Genomic DNA, 16,258 nt, shown 5'->3' with positions numbered 1-16,258 from the left:
ATAAGGCTGGGTTAGTCCACATATACGTGACAGGGGCTCAGTGAGCTCGGCATACGGAGTACAGACTAAGGACAGTAAATGCTTATCCTCACGGTGCAGGGTCGAATCTGCAGAATATTGAATCGAAGAATAAATGCAAATTTGGTTAAGAATGTTACCACAAGTGGATATAGTATTCTTGGGCTGCATTCTGTTTTCGGTAGGTAGTTTTTGAGCTTACCATGCTTTCTTATTCAGAAAAGAGACGGAGTCTCGATGTAACCTCACGGCACTCGTCAAATCCTTTCAAGCATATTGCTACTCCATGGTAGTACACAAAGTAATAACTGTAATAGTGTCATGCCAGGTCTCGGCCGAGACTGGTCTATGGAGACCACTGCCGATGACACCGCTGTATACTCCTCCTAAAATGGCCGTCTCTAGGCGTGCTTACTATGGGGCCAGTATTTGTTGTCAATCTTGTGAATAAGGAAAAGGGAAAGCTATGGAGCTATCTAAGTATATATATTGATCAATATCTCGCCTTGAACTCGAATGATACGCCATCATCTCCTTCATCTCAACTTCAACTGCTCTCTGTTCTAAGCCGATTACAGCTCGACGTAAGTATCGCGATCATTCGGCCCGCTACCAACTTAACTCTAATTTACATATCGAAGACCACCGTCCTGTCTGCTTCATCAAGCTCATCATCAATATGCGTCTCGACATCACCGCCGTCCTCGCCTCCCTGGCCCTAACCGCATCTGCAGACCGCATGGAGGTTTTCACCTCCTGTGGCGGCTTTACATGCAGTAGCAGCGACGCATGGTTCTACACTGACTATGGCACCTATAAGGTTAACGCCAATAAGGGCTGCAGGGGTGCTTCTGTTCCTGCGATGGTTGAATTCTGCGTGGACTGGGATAACAGACATGCTCATTTTAGGTTCTCTGGCCAGGGTAAGCGCTGCATGGTGCAAGACTCGGAGAGCGCTTATGGTTGTGCTGCTACGTGCTACAAGACGACTTGGAGGGAGATTCCCTGCAACTGGCGCATGATCTTTGAGGAAGATCCTGTTACTGAGATTGCGTCTTCGGCTTTTGTCACTATGACAAAGGCGGCTGGAAACTAAGAGAAGGTTTGTCTCGGACGTTGCGGGCTGTTGCAGTTATTGAAAGGGTTGTTATTTTTCTCCTCGTAGATATATCGTTTACCTAAAGGAGAATTAGTCCACTAGGCTGATTTAAAATCTAGCGTACTCATTTTCTATTAATTCTTATATGGACTGAGGTCAGAAGACAAATTCTGAATTGTGTAGGTTATCATGACTCGTAGGTGACGATAAACTTTAGGCCGCAAATAGAATGACTTTGATCTTAAGCCACTTTCGGTCGTTTAGTCCAGCTAGGAATAGTGCAGGTGTCGACTGTTTAGCAATTTACGAATTCCAGTCTTGTGACAACTTTGTGTTTCCCATGACACTCTGATGTTGTGCCACAGTAGTAAATCCTGTACCCTCGTGTATAATTCGATGCCTCGACTTGGTAGTTTTTCAACACTTAGGTTTAAATGGCGAATTGCCAATTTACTATTTGACACTCTGGACCAATTTGGTAATCCCGTGTAGCAGGATGCAAATCCTTACCAGACGATGATCGTGGCTGGCCTAGCGCGTTTTGGGTGACGTATGTATTGAGGCTTATTCATCGTATGGAGACGAACATACGAGAAACCATGTCGCCCCTAAATGCAAGGGGTTATTCTCTTTTTCCTGTCTCTTCATCCTATTATTCGACATTTGTGTTTATTCTTGACGATGAACTCTTCCTGGGAGAAATGCGCGACTGAATTCGATCCTGACCCAGACATCGCCGGAATTGGTGTAAGTGCTGACGACGCTGGAGTCCAATTGAGCTGACGATAAAAGGTCGTCACCGCTTTCATTACTGCCTCATGCTTGGCAATTCTCAGTATAAGCCTGTATCTTGCCATTGCGAGATCCGGGTTGAATATCATTGAGGCTCCGAGTGTGAGACCACCACCTCGTTTTGGCTTTGTAGAATCTGTCAATCCGATTGATGAGTGGGTACGAAGAAATATTTCGGATCATTTTGTCAAATTTCTTGTCAGATCGAGGTGGATCAGAGCGCATATTAACCACCTGAAGCGCGGTCTCTACTCATTCGTGATAACTCTCGCTGATACACAGCTTGTCACTGGCATGGCCATCTTGTGTACAGCGACTCTTCAGCTACACAGAGAAGAGATATCGGTTTATCATTTCATGACGGCGACTAACCTTGCATGGCTCACAAGCGGTGTACACATACTAACGCTCTATGCGATTCGCGTTGAAACGAACGGAGGACTGGGCAATAACCCTATTCATTACCATTCAGACAACCGGCACTATCTCCGGAAAGCTGCGGTAACTTCGTCTTTGGGCGCAGACATGGTATGTCGAATTTGCGCCATGCTTATTCTTGCCGCCTTATTGTTATACTGCACTTTCATTACCGGGGCTGGAGGATGGGACAATTACGATGAACGGAAAGCGAATTGTGCAATCGGAATGAAAAAGTCAGGAAGTCCTCTCTCATGGCTTATCGCGAGTTATGTCCTGCTCATTCAAGGGTATACAATCCAGTGTCTGTCATTATGGCCCGCGGTCTCGATATGGTGGATGAACCGGATGAAGAATATCGGTTCCGATGACAGAGTCTTGGGAGCACCAAAGAATGAACAGAAACGTCGCTGGTTGCGGTTGATATTTATGTCATTGTATTATGCATTGAACTCGGAAGCACTGGGCGTTCTTCTTTTTGATGGGGTGCTGTGGTTTGGTCTTGGAGTTTGGTGGATTCAGGCGGAGAGAATATATGTACTTGGTGCCTGGGAAGGGATGGAGTCTGAGAGCGACATTGAGGGCGTTAGTCAGCTGCTGTGCCTCCTCATACTGGTGGTCCCGTTTCTCCAGGCATTGCGCACGTATCACGGTGAGTCGCCGCTAAGCCCGTAAGGGAATCGTTTAGGAACACTGGCTGACGTGTGCGTTGTTATTTAGAGTATTCCAGAACACTTCCTCGAGAGCTTGGCATGTTCGATGGTCAAGGTGCTTATGATAGTGGACAGACATCGCAGGAAGTATTGGGTCGTGGTCATGACATGGACAGCGATGGCACAGGAGCTCCGATTCGTTTGGGATCCGTCACTCGTACAGCTTATCCAGTATAGACTAAACACTATCCAAAGGCTTGATTCAATTACGAGACAGGGGTCGCGTAGGAGCTATCTGTGGGTTAGACACTAAAGAACTTGGTCGAGTTACGCAGACTCTATTGTGGTTGGTCAATCCCAAGCTAAGCTCGTAAACAATACGGCAGAGACCATACACACTCATTCTTTCCATCGATTATGCCTCATCTTTACGACCTTCTTGTTGCGTCAAATAATGACTCTGCCTTGCGCTCACCGGCCTGCCTGATCTAAATGCTGTATGTGACGCGTGTACACTGGATGGGAGCCGCGGAGAAGGAAGCCAACTAAGACAAAGCCTCCAAGGCAGGATGTTTAGTATCATGGCACGGTCGATGGTATACGTCAGCTCACAGAGATCTTTTGTCATGATCTTGGATCCACGACAATATGTCAAGCTTCATGATACGCTTGCTGCGTTTAGACAGAGACAGATACGGAGAGACGTCGCGTCTAGCCTACTCTTTCTCCGATGAAGACTGAGAGTCGGGACATAAGCCAGCGCCTACCTTTGTAGATATTCTCATGTACAAAAACTGTCATGTTGACTGACATGTACTCCATTTCTCAGCCGTTCCGACTTTAGCATTAAGCATAGATCCCGAGGTCTCGGAGTATTGTTTTGAGTAGATGGTCAAGCCTCGCATACCCGTTGGCTCACATTAAGCTTGAATATTGAGTATCCATACAAGTCTCATCATGAAGCAGTATCTCGAACCTTTTACTCGTTGCGCGGGAGCGTACTACCCTGAAGCTATCCAACTCTCCTCTCAGCACACCGCTGTGACATCATGTTCCTGCATGTCACCAGGGATGGGCTAAGGTAGCAGATCAGCCGTTTTCCGGGGCAATACCAAAGCAAACCAATCAAGCAAGCCACGTCGTTCAGACGGGGCGATCAATCGGTATCAAATTGCCGAGAGATTACAACGTCAGCACCAATAAGTCGTTGCACAGGATGAAACAATTGGATCTGAGCCATCGTTAGTGTGTTCTAGACCTCGGCAATTTCCATAAACTGATCCCAACTCTAAACATTGCCTGGATAATACGGCACCACCAACGAACCAACGGTGATCCGCGGAGGGGGCGGAGTCAGCCCTTCTCTCCATACTCCGTCGCCGCGTCATCCTCTAATGTTATGGCATGACTGAAGTCTGACGGTTGGAGGTCTCGTATTTCCTTGCTGCGCGCCACAGCTATTGGGTCCTCCCCTCGATCGGCCCGCGTTGAGGCTTGTAGGCGAGCGGATTAGTACTAGCCTGGCTGACTGCGGCACCGAAATGCCGGTTTACGCATTAGCCAATAACGAACATCGTATAACTCAATTACAGGTCTGCGACAGTAAACACCATGGACATTTCGAGTACAAAAGGGCTGAGACGGCAGCCTCATTCTGGAAAGCTTAAACTGCATCAACCATCACATCTCATTCACTCTTTACTCAACTACAATCTTTCAAACCTTATAACTTTCAAGTTAATACCTTAATCCTTCAACATGAAGCTGAACTTCCTCCTCGCTGCTGCTCTGGCCACCTGCGCCATGGCTGCTTCCACCACCGAGACCAGCACCAAGTATGTCCTCCTCACTTCAACGGTATGAGCCTCACTAACAGAACAGGACTACGCATCACTCTACCACCACCAAGACCGACACCGCCAAGGCCAGCGCCACCACTCACTCCACCTCCAAGTCCAAGGGCGCTGCTGCCCCTACTATGGGTGCCGATATCCTCGGAATGGCTGGCATTGCTGGTATTGCCGTTGCCATGGCCATCTAAACGCGCATTCCCTACTGTACGCTTCGACGGTTCATAGTCTCTTGTGGGGTTTGGATCACTGTATTTGCATTCCTAGATTAGCATCGATTAAAGCGAGCCTTACCTTCTCATCTCTACGAGTTGAGCTTGGTACTTAATTGACCTATATCACCCATGTCTTGTCAATTATCTGTGAAGAGTTATGTCTACGATCAGGAGCACCTAGCTATCTAAGCACGCCACCATTATGTATTACCAGGTGTCTAGCTAGCGAGTATCTAATATGTAAACTTATGGCCCACGATTCGATCCAGTATGCAGAAATATCCTTCTCCATAAACATAATGCAAATACCCAAACATGCTGAAACGCTACATTTAGTAATCTTGCGAAGCGGCTCTTGCGCCGTTGAGGCCTGGTCTCAGGACATCCGGCTATTGTTTGCATTCCCAAAAACCGGTAGTCATCTGTCATTGCTCGGGTTTTGCACTGCAATAACAGCGCATGTGCCTCTAGCCGATCCCTGAAATTATACTAAAAATAGATAGTTGGCAGTTGCGCCGACCCTATTGTGGTTAATGGTGTTGAGATTGAGGGTGCCTGAGGCACCACTCTCGGAGTCATCACCCGGACCACTCGGCCCGGGACCTAAGTTAGGCACAATCAACACACATACATCCCTCTCAATAAATGGCATTGCAGGGCGATACTGAATTTATCTATAGATAAACATATGAATTGTTGGACATTCGTTTCTTTGCATATCTAAGGTGCGCTCGAGGTCTATTTCACCAAGTGGCCAGAAGTTGATGGCTCCAAATCAATCAACCTACAAGACCCACTTCCCCTTGAACTCGCTTCTGGTAACCCTCCCTTCCTCTAAGCCAATACCAGACTAGGACTCTTTTTTACAATTTGTCGTCTGCATAAAGCCTTTATGAAAGCTAATGATGAGGTTGCATTGGCCGAAACAAAACGCTATTAATCCCTGAATGGTCTTTTTCTAGCACTAGGTGAGACAGTTATGAGCAATTGCAGCTGAGGCAACTGACTTTATTTTTAATGCATATCCTACATTAAAACAAGATAAAGAAAGAAGGTTGCCCAGAAATTCTCTTTCAATATGGAACTGATATGTGTAATCGGATTATTATTCAACATCTCCAACAGTTCCCTGAAAGCCCTTGGATCCTGGAAGACGCTTAGTCTTCAAATTGGAGTTCAAGCGTGTAAACACTACACAGCTTAAAGCTTTACATGCTAGGTGTTTCATGACCCCGCAATTGCTCTGAAGATGTATAACCGAGGGGAAAAGCTTGTTATCATCAATGCAGTCTTCTTCTTTATTTCGTTTATCTCCCTTCTATTACGCTGCTATGTTCGACTGTTCATCGTGAAGAAATTCTCAGTCGATGATTACTTTATCATTGTCGGAACAGTAAGTTGGGTTCTGAAAACCCTTGGTCCCTACTGAATCCAAAACCTATAGAGCTTTTTTGCCTTAAGTGCAAGCTTTTCGACTGTGTCTGTCAAGTACGGGCTTGGACAACATCTCGAGGATGTTGAGATCAGCCACATCTTCATGACTGTTAAGGTGAGCCCCCTTTTCATTTTGTGAGGTACCTACAATCTAATGACTTACAATAGTATTTCTGGCTCTGTTGCATCTTTTACTCTCTTGCTACAGTGGCAGCCAGGGTAACAATTTGCTGGTTCTTGCTTGTTTCAGCTACAAACAGGCACCAGATTATCATTTATCTTGCAACGGCCCTGGCTACATTTACAGGTGTTTTTCTCCTTGCAACATTACTATTTCAGTGCAACCCTGCCTCTTTCCTATGGGACAAGAGCCAAAGTGGCGTATGTGTTGGAATGGACTTTACTATTATGGCCGCTGCATTGTATAGTGTAGCGGCTATTTTATCAGACTTGGCCACTGTTGCTCTTTCAGCTATCACGGTATGGCAATTGGAGCTTGATATAAGGACAAAGGCTTGTCTTATACCCGTTCTCTCTATGGGTTGCATGTAAGTTCATCACCTAAACGATCGCCGATGATTATTCATATTACTAAACGTACATTAGATCATGTGTAGCAGTCATTGCCCGATTTCCAAGTCTTGTAAAGCTTAAAGAGCCTGACCTTCTTTGTACGCTACAAGCTCTCTATTAATCCAAGGATCAGCCAGCTAACAGGTTTGAAAACAGGGAACGCCATAGATATGGCAGTCTGGTCTACTGTTGAGCAGGGGCTAGCCATTACAGCCTGCAGTCTTGCTACCCTGCGGCCGTTGCTCAAGTTGGTCAGGTCTAGGTTCCCAATTACGGAAGATTCACCACCCACGCATCTTGAAATGTCGCCACGGGATCCGTCCGTAACTGAGAGCAACCAACACTGCCCTGAGAGTACCAGCGATACTGCAGTCAACAGTCCCATGACTGGGGATACAAACCAAAGCTTCAAAAGCCCCCTTGAAGCTCCCAGGATAGACATGATTGATATGAGTGAAACAAACTCGACGAGAGTGCATGCTCACTCACAGGCAGAGTCGGATGACTTGGGAGATGATGCCGAGGGACTTGAATGGTTTTCAGGGACTATCGAAAGAACTTCGAGCTCTATATTGAATAGAAATCTAATTTAGGACTCTTCTAATTAATCTATTTTAATTTCTTTATTCTTCCTTGGATATAGCTATAAAACCTGGCAATTTCTCATATCGTATTCTATCTGCTAATTTAATCTCTCAGTCCCAAGTCTAACGCCTGTCCTTTATTTATGCTGCCTCTCTCTGATTATTACTTCTCGACGATTCGACAACTGATTATACATAAAAATCACCTTGGTTAGTTACTTGCCCTTTCTCCATTGTCATCACTTCTCCCCTGTTCATTTGGGTTCTTTTTATCCTCTGCCGACGAATTGATATCTCATTTGCTTGTCAAACATCTTGGACCCCATCTGTCAATAAGACAATCTTGTACATTAGCGCCCTAGTCTCTGTATGAATTGACTTTAATATCTCTAAAATTGACTCTTGGGAGTTGCTTTGGTGTCACTTGATTCATTTGAACGAGTTTTGGTAGGCATACAAATTGTGATAATCCTGTTGTCCTCGCTACATCTCTCAAAGTCGACCGAGTGGTGAGCTTTATGCTCATTGAGGTTAGAAGACGATAAGATCCAATTAATCGACTTGGTGCACACCGCTCAGAGTGCTTCAGCCACTCAAGACCTATGCCATTGTTGATCCAGCCATTTTGGCTCATTACAACATCTCAGTCCGTAGGGTGGGTTCTCGGTACTAGACGACGAGGTGATATTGGTCTGTACCTATGATGAAAGGTGGGACCGCTCGACCCTTCCGCGAGAACCTTGCCGCTGAGTTCCACCATCAGGCAGAGCCTAAAAGTTAACCTTATAGGCCGCAGTGAAGCTGTAGAGAATTTGCATCCCATCCCACTTCTCGTTGATATTTTGAGGACTTTTCATAGGACTTGGACTGTATGAGCAAGCTTCATAAATAATCGTCTTGTTTTGCGAGTATCCTGAGAGACATGAGAATGGGATAAGCGACTTCGCTATGTATTTCAATAAGCTTGGATTATCTTTTAAGCGCTCAAGACTTTGTCGGGTCGTGTAGCTTACTGGGATGTCATAGGCTTCAAAAGTTCAACTACCAACCAGCCATTTGCCTCAACATCAGAACCTAGGCTCATGTTCTTGTTTATCTCGGATACGAGGTGAGCATGGGTAACAAAGTCGGCCTCGGACTTGGCAATATATATAGTTCCACTTGGTCGGAAGTTCAGTCACTTAAAACCCAAAACGAACTCCCATGGCAAGCTGAAAGGGAGTATCATAGCGCTACGGATAGCCCATAACCCGGCCGTTGGTCTGGTTTCCATCTGCCGGTATAAGATAGACTTTGTCCAAGCTCGATCAACCTGTGCAGTGGACCCTGCAGAAAACTTGGGGCGAGCCAAGACGCGATAGATCGTTCTTCGTATCCATCAGTAAGGCACCTTTCTAGCCAATTAGGATCTGAAACGGCGTCACACAAAACTTGACCAGTTTCCATCTATTGTAGCCAATTAGCTGATTATCTTCATGAACATGCTGGTAGTTACTCTTGATGTAACGCGACGCAACTCTAGTGGACCCTGTTTCACAACCATGTAGACTGTTTTGCAAATGGTCATGAGGACAATCAAATAAAACTCCAGTGGTTTACGGAATGCCGAGAAGTCTGAGAACCTGTTTTCTGACCGTGGCACAAACTTTGATGTTCTCGCAATATTTTCTATACATGGCTAGTCCACCTGAAAGAACTGGGGTAACTGTCAACGCCACTGACAGAATTACGCGTATTATTAGTCGGAGTTAGTTTACCCGCCTTGTAATTATCTTGGGTAAAGGTTTATGCTACTGTAGAGCATCTACTGTTCATGCTGCTCATCTTATCAGATTATCTCGGAGCGACAACGTGAAACTACGATTAATAACCCCAGTCTAGTTGTTCAGGTCGTGAGCCGCCATTGTTCTTGGCAACAGCAGACCCCAGCAAATGTTCGTGAGTGTCGCAAAAGTGGTTAGTTTCGGCGTTGCAGAGACTTTTAAAGTACAAGCTTTAGTGGCGGTATAATTTAGGCCGACGGGTAAGCCATCGGACCACTCTTCTTCAGCATGGCTCTAGACCTGCCTAAGACTATCTTATCACTTCATTCTAGCCCGTCCCCAACCTTGGGCCTACGGATGTACAGCCCTTACTGGACGGATAAGTTACAGAATCAATAACTGCAAACTCTATCCTTAGCCCCTGAACAGCGGAGAGTCCGACGTCGGATAGCGCTATTACGATTATCAACAGGGGGGTTCTCCAACAGCTAAAACAAGCCGCCAATCACAGCACCGCAACCCCTTGCAAGAGCTTCCTCTTTCATCAAGACACTTTCTGCCGATCTCTTTAGCGCAGAGTGTAAAACACGGCCAACGGCAATAATTCTGTCATGAACGTGGGAAAAAGCGGAAGGTGATACTGGTGATGTGACGTTTTGGCGCAGTTTCATCGATTCTGACATTCCAAGGTTGGTCTAGCCCTTTGGGCTCAGGCCCCCCTTTCAGATGCTTTATAACAAAGCGATGCAAAACTCTTCAGCTGAACATGTCTCACATTTTCTTTTTGGAAAAAGCAAATGTCTTACCTTCTTCAACGATATCAGCCATAATGGCCACTATTCCGGCCAACCTGTCGATTTCGATTCCTACATTAACCGGATCGTTGCTATCCTGCGTTGCGAGCTTTTTCGCGCTCTGTCTCCATGTTATTGTTCCCCCGCCGCGACGGCATTTTCGCCATGCGTTGATTGTGAACCTCCTCGTTGCAGGTAGGTCAATGCAATCAATCTCTTCAGACGTACGCGTTTACCTAACTCGATAATCAAGACTTTATCAACAGCCTCAACAATACAGTATCTGGTATCCTCGCCATTAAGGATGGCTACGCGGATCCGAAGGCGTCCCCGAGCACTGGTTGCGTCGCCAATGCCTGGGTTGGTCAATTCTCGGTACAGGCGATTGACTTCAACATTCTTATCATCTCTGTTTCGGTACTACTAGCTGTTCAGCGCCAACAGATTCTTGACGACTCGTCGAGACTGATGACTGCAATTGTCTGCCTTGTACCTTGGATTCCCGGCACGATCACCAGTAGGTTCACAGGAGCTCATAGGCTGACAATTATGCTAAATGACGCTCAGGCTTCGTCGGACTCGGTCTCCATATCTATGGCCCATTGAGTGGGAACTGGTGCTGGATCCAGACCCAACACCTGGGTCTCCGCTACGGCCTCACTCACGCTTGGCGCATCGCCATCTTCCTTGCAACAGTGGGTATTTACACTTATATATACATCAAACTTCGACGACTCTTCAGTTTCGTCAAATACGGTCTCTCTTCCTCTACCACAAAAGGATATGCCACGAACGCGCAGTCGAGAATCGATCGAGAAAACGCCGAGCAGTCGGATACACAACGGATATGGGTCACTACCACGGTAGAGGCTTCGTATGAACTTGAGGCGAGGAACGTCGCGAAGGGAGACCAGAGTGAGGGGGAGGATACATCACCTGGTGGAAAGGTCCAGTGGTCGGCATCTGCCATGCCTGAGCCAGAACCGCCCACCGCCGAAGAGCACGGAACGAACAACACGCAAAATGTCTCGACTGGTAACGGACCAAACCATCGCGTCCCGAAGTCACCGAACTTGAGGAGAATGCTTCTTTTGAATGGATACCCAATTGCGTATATCATTCTATGGCTTCCGGGCATGGCGAACCGCTTGGCTGAGTCAGTCGGCACATCGCCAAAGTGGCTCACTGCTCTTCAAGCTTCAACGCAGTTCATAGGGCTCGTCAACGCTTTGACGTATGGCTTGACGGAACAAATGCAGCGTGCGGTCCAGATGTGGATGAAGAGGCGCAGCTTCAGAACACTTGATCCATAAACCAGCGGCTATCAGTTCAGAGACCTAACAATTGTTAATGGGCCTTAGGTGGATGCAAGTTGGAATTAATGAGACTTGATGTAGTTTCTCCTTATATTGTGCTTAATGTTCTATAGATAATGACTTCGAGATACCAATGCACAGCTAGATAGTTGATAACTTCCCACGAGACCCTTGAAAGGCCTCGGTATGCTTCTTATTGTAATGAGCGACTAATACTGTTTATAGCAACAGACGTAAAGATATCTTGCGAAATGAGTGACATAGAAATGAAATCCTCCACCTCGGTCCCCCGTGCTCCCACTCTCCACTTCCTCCTATTCGGGGTCCTCAACATCAATATCCTTAAACATTTAACAGTTACCGGGATCAGCACTGCCAAATCGTTAGCTCCTAAACTCATTAGACCTCTACACTCAAGCAAACTCACCGGAAACGCCACTTAGAAACAGTAGACTCTCCACCACGGTCACAGCCGTAGATCTCGTTCTTGAGACGCGTGTAGCAGTCGTCGTTGTTAAGATCAAGAGTCTGGTCCCACTGGTTCTGGACTTCAAAGACAAGCCCAACCTGGCCGCTTCGGGGACACATGGACTTGGTCTGCCCGGGCCTGAACTGTCCAGAGAACATGCCCTGAGAACCGTAGCAGGCGTCCCAGACGAACTGGGCTGCTTGATCCTTGTTGGGCCAGGGGTCGCCGCCGGAGTAGCATCCCGCGTTGACGGCTTGGGTGTTAAAGGCGAGGATGCTGCCGAGAGCAGTGAGGATGGTAGATGTCTTCATTTTGAGGAAGGTGGTTGTGATATTCACGTTGTTGTTGATTGGATGGGGAGGAGATGGTGATAAAGGACTTTTGAACCGGGCGACGTGACCCTTTTATCTTCGCTCAACTCCCTTGTCAACTCGTGTTGAGCATCACGTTCTCGGCGATTCCCATAAAGGGCTCCCATCTCGTCCCTCGTATAAAGTTCATTCCTTCTCATGCGGCGTCGTGGATATGATCACCCGGAGAAAGATTTCCTCATTTCTCTCTACAGTCTCTGTCGATCATCATCAAGTACCTGGGGCGTGTACATCGTACCTAGCTGAGCTATGATAGGGCTGAGGCTCAGCCCCCGCGGCAGTTACCCATGCCTCCATGTCAGAAGATGCCTATCGTGGGTCTGGCAGCTTGCCGTTGGCGAATCATCTTCCCATAATGCTAAAGTTAGAAGTATCGAGCCCAAGCGATGCACCCTTTTGTCAACACTGCACAGACCATGAAATTACCTTCCTGTTAGGCTGACAGAGTGGTGATTATCTAGCCCAGCGATTAGTAAACGTTATGTATACTTTCAAGAAGGATCATTGCTACATAACTCCACATATTCGCGAGGCTATGGTATCCGCATGTTCGTCTCGTAAACGCAGTGATACGAACGCGTTCTCAATTTGCATAGGTCTGAAGTACCCAAACAGAATGGCCAAATAGTGTTGCGAAGTAGGTATATCCTAAAGTTCCAGTTAGGCATAGGTCAAAGCTACCGGATGTGATCTACGGCCGGCAGTTGCGCCAGCTGAAGGGTACCGAAGAAGCCGATACGTACTGGGTAATGTTTTCCGCTGAGTGCTACGTCCTGCGGTGAGCCCCAGCATTGCTGCCACCTCCAATATCGACCATACGGTCGTGTCAGTAGCCACCCTGTATCCAGTGAGATACCAGCCTTTTGCGTCTCTCCTCGCAACTTATTCCATTCGTGGTCCTACTCTAAACAGAATAGGAAGTTATATGCAATAGACTGGACTCATACAGCCCGCTGACATCAGATTCTCCCCTGTGTATCCGAGCCGTGTCCCTTTAGAACATAAAGTAATATGCAGTTGCATTCGGAGTTTGCCAAGATGTCCATTGTAGATCATGATGTTGTATATTACTCCGGATGGCTTTGAAATGATTGGATGGTTCAATTGGTCTCCATATGCTGACCCTGTTCAACTTCTCTATGTGATTGGCCTGTTCGTTTAAACCTTTGTCCTATTGGCTTACTGCTTCAATGCGGCTTACGCTCACTTGTTCACATTCATGTAAGACTCAGCCCTGTATTCAGGGTCGCATGAAGATATCCGTGACATTGTCGCTGAAGAGATTTTCTTGGTCTAAGTGTCTAGATCGCAATGTGTCTAGAAGCCCAACTAGCTAAAAAATGGAGTGTCAAATCATTGTCAAATAGTACCATTCCAAGTTGCCTTGCCAAAATCGCTGGGCGCCCATAATCAGCTGTGGCCTTGAAAACGTTAAATCGCCTCCGAACTCTCACTCTCGCTGACATACTCATACGCCCTCCGCCACATAACCTTCCCCTCCTTCGGATCCATGATGACAGCGTAATGCGACTCCTCATTCCGAATGATATCATTCTGCAAAAACTTAACCACATCCTCCCTCGTCACAACATCACTCCGCAGCTTGTACCTTCTTCTACAAGCCCGAACACATTTACTCCATAACTTATCCAATTCCTGCTTTCTTTCAACTGAATAGGCTAACAGGTCTGCCATGCCCATTGCATCGTCGCCTTCTGCGAGTTCGGCGGCCGCCTGTTGGAGATGTGCGGGGTTCTCTTCGTCTTTGAGGTCGTGGTTGTAGGCGGTGAGGAATGTGTCGGATTCACGGATCGATGCGCTGCGATGGTCTTTCTCGATGACGACAACGCGGTCTGGTTGGCAGAGGATGAGATATGCGGCGGTTGAGCTAGATGTCGAGAGTTTTGTGAGGACTTGCTGTAGATATTGGTTCTGCATATCGGCGCTGATATTGTCCGTCTCCTGTGCCTCGTCGGACTGTTTCCCTGGTATCGTAGAATCGCCCAGTAGGATTTCTCTCAGACTGCTTGATATCGACTGTCTCTTCCCAAGAACCACCATCAACTGGTGGTATCTGTAAGACAGTCGTTGCCGAAGAGTCTCCCTGGAGTGATGCGGTCTGAAGTTCAAACTCAAACTCATGCCTTTCCGTACTCCTGTCAAAGCCCCAATGTACCCAAGATAGCCAACTGTTGTCGCAACAACAGGACCTCCGGCTGTACGGATAAAGTCGAGTTCGACGATGATATTTCTCAATTCAGGCATGCCCCAGTCGAGAGTCCGAAAATGAAGCATCCGTGTCGTTTTACCACTAGATCCTGGATCCAGCGTTCGTACCCCGCCGCTCGTACATCCCAGCAAAAGGTCCAATAGAACATTGAAGGCAACGAGGATGTGCCTGGGAATGCCAATCGCTTTCGAGATGCCGACCAGTTCTGCATTTTCCTCGTCTGAATGAAGGCGTCGCAAAAGCAGCGGCGACACAGCAGCGATTATTTTTCCTGCAGATTTCCCAGCAAGTTCATTGAGGAGGGTATAGAATAGGGAGGGTAAATCGCAAGAGTCTACGGCGGTTTTGAAGTGCGGAACGATATGGTCGTAGCGGGTCTCGGGAGGCCGAGAGAGATCGACGGTGAATTTTGGTATTTCTCGATGATCCGACATTTTGAGATGATGGTGAGGATGATGAAAAGTTGAGATCGTGACAGGAGCGGGAGAGGGAGATATAAGTTGCAGGTTCAACTCTAAAGGCGTGGATGCCTAGAGCTGTCATCGCAGCTGGTGCACATGACGTAAGCTTTTGTAAACGCGAGGTTAATCAAACGAGGCACTGCAAGTTCGGAAATACAGTTTTTATCCATATGCCACAGCGAATGTTACTCGAAGGTGTAGCTTTTGGCTTTTGGAGGAGGAAAACATAATCAAGGTTTGGCTACAGTGTTGATTCAGTGGCTCTGCTACGCGTGTTATTTCCGAGTTATTGGGTCAGGGTATTTCCAGGGTCTGGGCGGGCCGTTCTGTTCCGTGATAAACCTATTTATAGCCTGTCCAACCAACGAACCGTTTGGATCTGTGCTGGAGTGGAGTATCGTTGGCCCAATCAAAGTAGCTGATGCATCCTCCCTCCGATTGGCCTAACCTAGAGTTTGGTGATATTTCGATTTACGTTATTTCAGAGATAATTAAATGCCAAAAACGAGTGTTAAATCATGCTGTCTATTTTATAATATCTTGCAAAATTACTTTCTACCTACCCAAGTTGCGTACAGGTCCCAAATTGATGGTGCCATCATCTGCAGTAGTCTTTAGCTCAAATTGACGTTAATCTGCGTATCAACAAATCGTGAAACGCGAAGCACGTTTCACCACAAAGTCTCAAGTCACGATCGAGAGCAAGTTTTTATTTATCAATCTTAGACTTAGCAAATACTCGATTACACAATATGCTCTGCATACAGAGGAATAATCCGGAAATGGTCATTCGCACGGTCATGCCACCCAATCCAAGTCTTACAAACGAGTTCAAGCCTGCAATGGTTCAGTGCGTAATGGAACGTTGCTTCACAAAGAACGTAACGCGAGAATTTAACTGAGTCATTTAACTTCAAGCATAATACTCAAATAAATCTCCGCAAGTCCCATGCCTCCCAGCGTCGTTCCCGAAGTCAGGTGATTGTGCTACCTATTACGTCCCGAGCTGATGGACGCCAAGACCGGATATACCGGACTCACTGCCGCGGATTTTGTCTGTGCTGATATTTTCATTTGCAACTTTTGGTGCAAATCAGGTGCTCATTTATTTCTCATGGTTGAAAAACATCCTTTATATCTCCGTGAAAGTTTTATGGTGTAGCAACAAACAAGCGGTGCAGAACAAGAAGCACAACATGCGTCTTTCCCACGACGTTGA

The 16,258-nt window shown here is 46.8% G+C and overlaps 7 protein-coding genes across 7 annotated transcripts; 5 read left to right on the top strand and 2 right to left on the bottom strand.

The window, feature by feature from the left end:
* Positions 1 to 697: 697 nt before the first annotated feature.
* FMAN_12155 (uncharacterized protein) lies at positions 698 to 1,114 on the top strand (the record flags this gene model as incomplete). The annotated part of the gene is made up of 1 exon (XM_041834660.1): positions 698 to 1,114. The coding sequence occupies one exon, from the start codon at positions 698 to 700 to the stop codon at positions 1,112 to 1,114; it is 417 nt and encodes a 138-aa protein (XP_041684901.1).
* Positions 1,115 to 1,798: 684 nt separating this feature from the next.
* Positions 1,799 to 3,216, top strand: FMAN_12154 (uncharacterized protein; the record flags this gene model as incomplete). The annotated part of the gene is made up of 3 exons (XM_041834659.1): positions 1,799 to 1,864; positions 1,910 to 2,978; positions 3,047 to 3,216. 3 exons carry the CDS (start codon positions 1,799 to 1,801, stop codon positions 3,214 to 3,216), a joined length of 1,305 nt encoding a protein of 434 aa, XP_041684900.1.
* A 1,521-nt stretch (positions 3,217 to 4,737) lies between these two features.
* Positions 4,738 to 5,020, top strand: FMAN_12153 (uncharacterized protein; the record flags this gene model as incomplete). The annotated part of the gene is made up of 2 exons (XM_041834658.1): positions 4,738 to 4,814; positions 4,861 to 5,020. 2 exons carry the CDS (start codon positions 4,738 to 4,740, stop codon positions 5,018 to 5,020), a joined length of 237 nt encoding a protein of 78 aa, XP_041684899.1.
* A 1,273-nt stretch (positions 5,021 to 6,293) lies between these two features.
* Positions 6,294 to 7,644, top strand: FMAN_12152 (uncharacterized protein; the record flags this gene model as incomplete). The annotated part of the gene is made up of 5 exons (XM_041834657.1): positions 6,294 to 6,437; positions 6,489 to 6,593; positions 6,647 to 7,026; positions 7,085 to 7,149; positions 7,208 to 7,644. The coding sequence occupies 5 exons, from the start codon at positions 6,294 to 6,296 to the stop codon at positions 7,642 to 7,644; spliced, it is 1,131 nt and encodes a 376-aa protein (XP_041684898.1).
* A 2,583-nt stretch (positions 7,645 to 10,227) lies between these two features.
* Positions 10,228 to 11,505, top strand: FMAN_12151 (uncharacterized protein; the record flags this gene model as incomplete). Its single annotated transcript, XM_041834656.1, has 3 exons — positions 10,228 to 10,387; positions 10,446 to 10,709; positions 10,760 to 11,505. 3 exons carry the CDS (start codon positions 10,228 to 10,230, stop codon positions 11,503 to 11,505), a joined length of 1,170 nt encoding a protein of 389 aa, XP_041684897.1.
* Positions 11,506 to 11,858: 353 nt separating this feature from the next.
* On the bottom strand, positions 11,859 to 12,288 carry FMAN_12150 (uncharacterized protein; the record flags this gene model as incomplete). Its single annotated transcript, XM_041834655.1, has 2 exons — positions 11,859 to 11,880; positions 11,936 to 12,288. The coding sequence occupies 2 exons, from the start codon at positions 12,286 to 12,288 to the stop codon at positions 11,859 to 11,861; spliced, it is 375 nt and encodes a 124-aa protein (XP_041684896.1).
* A 1,491-nt stretch (positions 12,289 to 13,779) lies between these two features.
* FMAN_12149 (uncharacterized protein) lies at positions 13,780 to 15,012 on the bottom strand (the record flags this gene model as incomplete). The annotated part of the gene is made up of 1 exon (XM_041834654.1): positions 13,780 to 15,012. One exon carries the CDS (start codon positions 15,010 to 15,012, stop codon positions 13,780 to 13,782), a length of 1,233 nt encoding a protein of 410 aa, XP_041684895.1.
* Between the last annotated feature and the right edge of the window lie 1,246 nt (positions 15,013 to 16,258).

The sequence above is a fragment of the Fusarium mangiferae genome (genome assembly GCF_900044065.1).
Source record: "Fusarium mangiferae strain MRC7560 genome assembly, contig: FMAN_scaffold009, whole genome shotgun sequence".
NCBI classification, from domain to species: domain Eukaryota; kingdom Fungi; phylum Ascomycota; class Sordariomycetes; order Hypocreales; family Nectriaceae; genus Fusarium; species Fusarium mangiferae.
The sequence above is the reverse complement of the archived record's forward strand: the minus strand, read 5'-3'. Positions and strand labels throughout refer to the sequence as shown.